This window comes from Mastomys coucha, unplaced genomic scaffold, assembly GCF_008632895.1.
Source record: "Mastomys coucha isolate ucsf_1 unplaced genomic scaffold, UCSF_Mcou_1 pScaffold7, whole genome shotgun sequence".
Classification (NCBI taxonomy): Eukaryota; Metazoa; Chordata; class Mammalia; order Rodentia; family Muridae; genus Mastomys; species Mastomys coucha.
The window spans coordinates 34,362,310-34,371,046 of NW_022196913.1; the positions used below are offsets into that span (position 1 = coordinate 34,362,310).

Consider the following 8,737-nt stretch of genomic DNA (forward strand, 5'->3'; position numbering starts at 1 on the left):
CAAAAGAACACACATGGTATGCATTCTCTGATAAGTGGATATTAGCCTAGAAGATCGGAATACACAAAATACAATCCACAAACCACAAGGGATAGGGTCTTTCTAAGTAGCTTGGCTGGTTCTAAAACATACCTTACAACCTGGGCTGGCTTCAAGATTATGCTAATTCTCCTGCCTCTGCCTCCCAGATGCCGGAATTATAAGTATACACCATGATACCTGGCTAGCTTGTACCGTTGATTATTTAGCCCATTGAAAGCTTTCTGTCTCATTCATACCAGTGTTTCAAAGTGGATTATGATGGGATAAAGGGGCACACAAACACATGCTACTGGATCCCACTCATGAAGTAGATCTGGGGTACCAGAGAAGGTACATTTTTAACTGGATTCCACGCAGTGCTGTTGCTACTGTCCTGAGGGCTGTGCTCAGAGAATACTGCTGTAGCCCCTGAATCATTTCTCATTTACACATGCTTCGTGTTTCCTGGCCAAACAGAAGGAATGGAACAAATTTCTCTGTGGACACTTTCCTGAATAAATATGCCCTACTCTAGGCTGATTGCTGGGCTGAGAGGAGAGAATCTCTCTCTCTCTCTCTCTCTCTCTCTCTCTCACACACACACACACACACACAACTTTTATTTGTTTAGACAATATCTTTTTTTAAAAGATAATTATTTATTTTATGTATGTATGTACACTGTCACTGTCTTCAGACACTCCAGAAGAGGACATTGGATCCCACTACAGATGGTTGTGAGCCATCATGCAGTTGCTGGGAATTGAACTCAGGACCTCAGGAAGAAGAACCAGTGCTCTTAACCACTGAGCCATTTCTCCAGCCTCAGACAGGATTTTATTATCTACCCTGGAGCTGGCCTTGAACTAGCAATACTCCTGCCTCAGCTCCCCTCTGCTGGAGTTACAAGAGTGCTCCCCAACTCCAGATTCTCACTATTGTGTGCCAGTTGTTGGTTGTTCATTTAGCCTAGATTACGAGCATCACAACTTGTATACCAGGCTTTTAAGTCCTTTTCTCTGGATATTTTAAGGTCCTAAGTAAAGGTGGAGTTTAGTGGGAACCGTGTTTGGGTGTCTGGTGAGATATAATCTTTTAAACAGAAAGCAAACAATACAGTCATCATCAAAGCCAGAACAAAAACTTTCTGAAAGTCCCATTTTCTGTAAGGGGTCTAAAGTATTGTTGCGTTTTTCTGGAGAAAACAAAGTGAACTCAAGTGGAGCTGATGCCAGTCCTTCCTTTCCCCCTCCCCCTTGTCACCCCCTCCTACTCTTCCCCTAGTACACAGCTAATGAACATCAGTAACAGCTGCTCCTCTTTGAGGCTTGGGAAAGTGCTGATGAAATCCTGTGGTTTTATTCATGACTTAAATCTTTTTTTTTTTTTTTAACTCTTTGCTTTCTAAAAGTGACTTGGTACTGATTTTCATCCTTAACACTTTTAAGACTTTACATTTACATTACTTTTCCAGCTTTTGATAATGGTCAAACCACTCGACATGTTTGGAATTTGATTTGCCTTAAGTTTAAACTACAAAGATACATGTTAGTTCTTTTTCAAAAATTAGCTGATTTTTCCCATGGGTTTTGAGGAATTTTTGTTTTAATGCTTTTTCTCTTTCCCTCCCTCTCTTTTTTCCTTGGCTTTCATAGAGAGCCAGGCTGTCCTTGATCTCATACATGCACCCAGGATGATGACCTTGAACTCCTGCCCTTCCTGCTTTGACCTCCTGAGTTATAGGTTATAGGTGTAAGCCACCATACACAGCTTTTGATGTTTTAGGTAAAATCCTCCATCTCTTCTTCTATCTTTGGTTTGTTCTCCTCTTGTTCCTTTTTCCCCCCTCTGCCGTACTTTCATTTCCCTCACTTCCAATGCTGGGCATCAAGTCCAGGACCTTGTACACACACAAGATGACTGCCCTACTGCTAAGCGCACACCTCTTACAAAAAATGCTCCTCCAAGATAGATGGCTGAGACTTGTGTCAGAGGGAATGTGCTGTCTGTTAGAGTTGGCCATGATTGACCCTGGAGGTTTAATGTGGGTTGTGTCTCTCATGGATGTCCAGTATTACATGGTGCTGATTTAAAATAAGAAAAGTGGGTTTAGAAAGCACTTGGATTTTAAGTTTTCAGAAAAATGCCGGGCAGTGGTGGTGCACACCTTTGATCCCAGCACTTGGGAGGCAGAGGCAGGCGGATTTTTGAGTTCGAGGCCAGCCTAGTCTACAGAGTGAGTTCCGGGACAGCCAGGGCTACACAGAGAAACCCTATCTCAAAAAGCCAAAAAAAAAAAAAAAGCGTATTAGTTAATTATTCTTGTTGTTGTGATCAAATGCTTGGTAACTCAGGGAGGAAGTTGGCTCACAGTGTGGGAGGGATCTAATCCACCATCGGAAAAAGGACGGGTGGGAAGAAAGTTATACTATATCCATAGAAAGAAAGCAGAGAGCAGATAGGAAGTGGGGCACACCACCCTCACGATGTACTTCCTCCAGTGAGGCTCCACCTTTTAAAGATACAACAAACCTTCAAAAAATAGCACCAGCAGCTGTGGACTCTAATGTTCCAACACATCAGCCTGTAGGGGGCGTTTTACACTTAAACCACAGAACAAGGGCATAGCAGATAATATTCTCTCCCTTGTACAGAGGCCCCGCGGTGGGGGTGGGGAATAAAAACAAAACAATCAGTCAACGGACTTCCTGTCTCCTTAGACCAGTAGTTCTTAACTTCCATGGGGGTTTTCTACATATCAGATATTTATGTTGTGATTCATAAGAGTAGCAAAATTACAACGTTGCAATAGCAACAACCAATTTTATGGTTAAGGATCACCACAACATGAGGAATTGTATTAAAGGGTCGCAGCATTAGGAAGGCTGAGAACCTCAGCCTTAGACATGCCCTGCTGCGGGGAGGAGAGCATTTGAAGGTTTGGAGGGGCTGGAGAAGGGACTCCTGGGTTTATCACTTCTTTTCAGATTTTATTTTTATTTATTTTTTTTAAATTTACTTATGAGTGTTTTGACTGCATGTCTGGTACCCAAGGAGGTCAGAAGAGAGTATCAGATCCCCTGGAAATGGAGTTTCTGATGATTCAGAGCCTCCATCTCTCAACCTGTGTTGTGTCAGGAGCTGAGCAGTAAGTGATGTTGACCTCGCAGCCTTTGCTCCAGCCTGGGTTTTTTTATAGCACGGCTGCGTTCTGCTTCTGGTGCCCATCCCTCCTCCAAACACTCAGCTGAGAGGGGAAAAACAATTTTCAGATGCATCTTGATATAGATACCTGAAAAACCAAAAGCAGATTTACACATAGGCAAAACACTGAAAAAAGTCTTTATTCTCTGTCTCCACAGGTTAACTTTGTGGCTTGCCAACTTTTTGCCTTGTCTGCTGCTTTCTGGTTCAGAATCTACTTACATCCTGGTAAAGCCAGCCCTGAGATCCGGCACACCTTAGCCACTATTTTGGGCATCTATTTTGTTGTGTTTTGTTTTGGTTGGTGAGTATAGGCCTCATATATTCTAATGTGTATTGCTTGGATGTTTTGTGATGATATTCTTGGTAAGAAATACATGACATGGTAAAATACCTCATGCACTGAAAAGATTGGTGAGATTGTGACTTTCATAGAAACCTTATTGTAAACGAATGGAGATGTGGTGGGAGCCTTCACTCATGGTAAGCACTGGAGCCAACAATGAGGCTAAGTGTTGAAAGTCTGCTTCTTTTTTCTTCTTAAGATTAGATCTCTACAGACCTCCTTGAGTCAGATAGATGGAATGCTGTAAGGTTTAATTCTTCCCAGCAGGGGACCCTCCCTCATCTTTGCAGATGGTGGTGTGCTTTTTGTCTTCCTGTTGGAAACTTGGTGTTAGTCCAAAGGTTGAGTGCAAGCAATAGGGCTGTGAATTATTCTCTAACAGATGCAAGATTTAGCTTAGGGTAGACACCTGCTAACACCTGAAGATTGCAAATACTGAGGTAGTGATACTCCTTAGGGGACATTCTTTAGACAGTAACATTTCTAGAAGTGACTCTTCAAGGAAATTGTGAATTTGGCGAAAGTACCACAATACCACCACAAGCCACTGGGAAAAGACACACATTTTGAATCAGACACTGTGTAAAAACGCCCTGGTATGTTGGGAGTGACATTTTGGTACTGATACTTTGAAACTTAGAAGAAAAATAGCTTTGAGGCTGGGCTGTGGTGGTGCACAGCTTTAATCCCAGCACTTGGGAGGCAGAGGCAGGCAGATTTCTGAGTTCGAGGCCAGCCTGGTCTACAGAGTGAGTTCCAAGACAGCCAGGGCTACCCAGAGAAACCCTGTCTCAAAAAACCAAAAAAGAAAAAGAAAAAAAAAAAAAGAAAAATAGCTTTGAGACTTAAAAACATGAAATCCACCCAAAAGAATTCTCTTCGGGCTTTCAATTTTATATGGATGTAAAACAGCTGTAAACATCCCCACTTACTGATTCCAGACATTCCTAGGGCTGCAACTGCAAACTGTGTCCAGGTTTCCACATGTCTTTTTGAGATACAGTGTTTTGATTCCGTGGAACAATAATTTGACTTATGTTCTCTTGTGAATTAACGGATTGCTTGCTCTTTGGAGTGGGTAGGAGTGGGGTATCCAGTAGGTAGGTTAGTATGTTTTAGCATCTCCCCCCCTTTTTTATATCTTAAAGGTATGCTGTACATCTATTTGTGCTGGTGTTGATGTGCTATGGGGTCATGGTCACTGCAAGTGGATCCAACATTCACCGGTAAGGTCCTGGGATGGAGCAGTGTACGGGAAGAATTTTGGAATCTTCTGGGGGGAATGTATTTCGCTTGTTCCCCTAAATGATGTGTCTAAGAGTCTCCAGGGTGTAAGAGAATGGGAGGATATGAACCTTTGGGGGAAAAGGATGTGAGAAAAAGAAAAAAAAAAACTTTATGTAAAAAAGATACAAAGTGGCTTTCAGTTGGAAGAAGGTTTATCTGTATCAGGCAGCCTCTAGCTGAGTCCAGCTTAGATAGTCACCAGACTGGAGTATGATGCAGCTGTAGAAAGAAGTTTACAGAAGAGGGACAGAACGATACATTGGCATCTCAAAATGAGTGTGTTGGATGAAGGAAGCCACCCATATTGTGTTTTAGAAAATACAAGGTAATCTGTGGTGGTAAGAGAATCAGAAGTTACCTGGCGTGGGGTGAGGCTGGGACGTGGAAGTGAGGTCAGGAAAGACGCATGAAGAGCTGATGTGAGGCAAAGTCCCATCTCAGGTTTGGATACCATTTTCTGAGTGTTTGCACATGTCAACACTCATTAATTATATTCTCTGAGTATGTAAAGGTATAATATATAAGAAAACTCTTCAACAAGAAAGAGCGAAGTTTTGCTGTGATGTTTGCTTTCAAGGCACAGAAGTCGATTAGTTCTTCTTGAAGCCTGTAGGGTCACGTGATGGGCAGATAGACTGGTGGTGTGCATGTTTTACCATGTCTGTCTTTCCTGTGGTCTGTCTGAAATCTCAGTGTTGATTTTTGCCTTTTGTGGACCCTAGAACATGAGGTTTGTTTGTTTGGTTGTTTGTTTGTTTTTTTTTCAAGTTTCTTTTATTAAAAAATGTATTTGAGGGGCTGGAGAGAAGGTTCACCTAAGTTCAGTTCCTATTATCCATGCATGGTGCTCACAACTGCCTATAACCCTAGTTTCAGAGAACCCAGCTTTTCCTTCTGGCCTGCATGGGCACCTGCATTCACATGCACACACGATTAAAAATGAAGTAACTCATTAAGAATTTATTTTATTTATATTATGTATGTGCATATGTATGTGTGAGGTTATGTGTCCCACGTGTATATAGGCGCCTGAAGAGGGCACTGGATCCCCTGGAACCGGGGCTACAGGAGGTTACAAGCCCCATGATGTAGATTCTGGAAATCACACCTGGGTCTTCTGTCAGAGCGGCAAGAAATCTTCATTGCTGAGCCACCACTTCAGCCTCTAATGTATTTTATAAATATAAAGACTTTTAAATTTTGCTTATTATGTGTTTTCAGTGTTTAGAAAGATTCTTGGCACAGGCAAGAGTGAAGGCTCAGTAAATATTTATGGAAGAGATGACTGGGGAGCTTGGAAAAGATACTTTCAGGCTACGGGTATTGGCATAGGCCTTTAATCTTGGCACTGAGGAGGCAGAAGCAGGCAGATTTCTGTGAGTTTGAGACCAGCCTCCTGGTTTACATAATGAGTTCCCAGACAGCCAGGGCTATGTAGAGAGTGTCTGTCAAAAGAGAGACAGAGGGGGCAGTGAGGGAGGAATGGAGGGAAGGAGGGATGGAGGGAGGGAGAGGGAGAGAGGGAGGGAGAGGGAGGGGAGTGATGCTTGCACTTACTGTTTTACTGATTCTTTGTTCATGGCTTCTCTGAAAAGCCCACCTTTCGGAAGCCCCTTGATTAGTGAGGACAACACAACACTTGTTAAAAACATTGAAATGTAACTTTCCAGTATAATTCTGTAGTTACAATAAATTTTTGTTTTTTGGAGGAAAGTCTTTTTTTTAAATAGACTTTTAAACTTCATAGTTTTCCAACTTTGTATCCAAATGAGCAGTGGCAATGACTTCTCATCTCTCTCTCCTCAGCGCCTCTCCTTGAGGAGATAGCATCGTTCTTTCTGGAGGAACATCAGGAAGCCCAGTTTTTCTAATTTGAGAAGGAAGAATTTGATAATTTCTTTACACAATATGTATAATGCTTATAAGAGCCTTAAAAATAGTCATGTTGTGGTGACTGTATGTGTGTGTGTGTATGTGTGTGTGTGTGTGTGTGTGTCTGTGCCCATGTGCACGTATGACTGCTTGTCTTCTCTTAGACATGCTTTTAAATGACTAATGATAGTATTATATCTTATAGCACATTTCCTTTCTCCAATGTCACATTGTTTTTTCTTTTATTATTTCTTATTTCTAAACATTTTGATGCAACATACTTTGTCATATTGTTCCCCTTTCCCAGCTCCTCCAGATCTCTGCTCCCTCCTCCTCCTTACTTCATATTCTTTCTCTTAAACAGTCAAACAAAGCAGGAATAAAAAAATCAAAAACCAAATGAACAGGAGACCACGGGGATTCTGTTTTGTGTTTGCTGTTATCGGTATTCCTGGGCACACAGCCTGCTGCCCTAAGCATATGGTCCATACACCCGCATCTCTCACCAGTCATCAGCTGCAAACAGCGTCTTGGTTAGGGGTGGAACTTTGCCAGTTACCTACCCATGATAATCTGTCAGCACTTCCTCATACTTACATGACACTGGTAGGGTGCGCTCTGGTTTTTAAAGGGTCACAACCTTATATGAACCCTTGTTCCACTGCAGGCCTACGTTTCCATGTTCCATTCCAAAGCCTGGGAATGGGATGTTCTAACCAAGGTGGAGCTGAGTGGTTCACAGACAGTGGCTTTCACCACAGCCGTGTTGTAGCCGAAAGCTCCGCCTGAGAGTGAAATGGGAGATGCCCAAACCCGTTCTTCCTCTTTCTGTTTGCTTGAATGGTTGCCAGCTTGCAGACGTAGGGAGTGGTCCAGTTCCCAAAGGAAGAACTCCATGTAGCTCTAAAATGTGTCCCAAAGTTGTTTCCTCTGAGTTTCAGGGAGAGAACAAGAGGTTGGGGTTAGGAAATGTGAGATCTGGGTAGATGGGGGAGCATCCCTGTAAATTAGCTTTTCCTTATTGCCACGAGGGGTGAAATTTGTAAAAGTGTGGACGATGGTTCCTTTTATTCTTTTTAATTAAAAACAATTTGTGATTATTTCTGGTTGGCTATAGATAAATCTGAGTGTGTGCGTGTGTTTGTGTGTGTGTGTGTTTGTGTGTGTGTGTGTGTTCATGCATGGACCAGAGCAGAATATCAGATATCTTCCTCTGCTGCTAGACTCCTCATTGCCTTGAGACACTGTCTCTCACTGAAACTGGGAGCTCACTATTTTTTTTGTCCAGGCTCTCCCTCCAGCAGGCTTCCAGGATCTGTCTGTCTCTGCTTGAAACTGCTAGGGTTACAGTCAAGGAAAGCCGTGACCAGCTTTTTACATGGGTGCTGGGGTTTTGAACTCAGGTCCTTATGCTTGCATAGCAAGCATCTCACACACTGAGCCATCTTTCGGGCTCCTTGAATGAGGATTCTGAAGACTATGAGTTTATGATCCTATCTGAATTGTCCTCCTTTTCATGTCCAGTACTGAGAGTTCTGTTTTGTGGTAGAGAATAGACACGGTGAGGGAGTGTTGGCTGCTGTCTGCAATGAACCCTTTTCTTGCCTTGCTTTTTACTCTGGGCATTTTGACAGAGTTCTCGGGGTACAACCTCTGTTTTCATCCCAAGTTACAGTATTAGGCAGGAAACACAGGTGTCAGCTTACTCTTCTAGGGGCAGCTTAAGCAGATCTTGTTTCTATCTTCTAGGATGTGGGCCTTGGGTACTGGTGATGTAGTTAATTGATTCTGGAGCCCTTGCTTTGTGCTACATCTTTGTGCTAAGATCTTTTTAGTGTGCTGCATTATTCTCAGTACATAGTGATTAATGTATCAGCTGACGTTTGATTTCATTGCTAACACAGCCCTTCTAAAACAAGTGTGTAGGATGTAGACATTCTTTTATTGTTTGAATTGAGGAAATGAATGCTTATATAAAGAATTGCAGGTTGATATATATATATATAT

The 8,737-nt window shown here is 42.4% G+C and overlaps 1 protein-coding gene across 2 annotated transcripts in view; it reads left to right on the forward strand.

Annotated features, from left to right (window-relative positions):
* Mboat1 (membrane bound O-acyltransferase domain containing 1) overlaps positions 1-8,737 on the forward strand; it is a 113,209-nt gene that overhangs the window by 55,971 nt on the left and 48,501 nt on the right. For both annotated transcript variants that reach the window (XM_031358658.1, XM_031358659.1), the window contains exons 2-3: positions 3,384-3,529; positions 4,720-4,797. In XM_031358658.1, the coding sequence (XP_031214518.1) occupies positions 3,384-3,529; positions 4,720-4,797 (224 nt within the window). The remainder of the gene's footprint in view (positions 1-3,383; positions 3,530-4,719; positions 4,798-8,737) is intronic.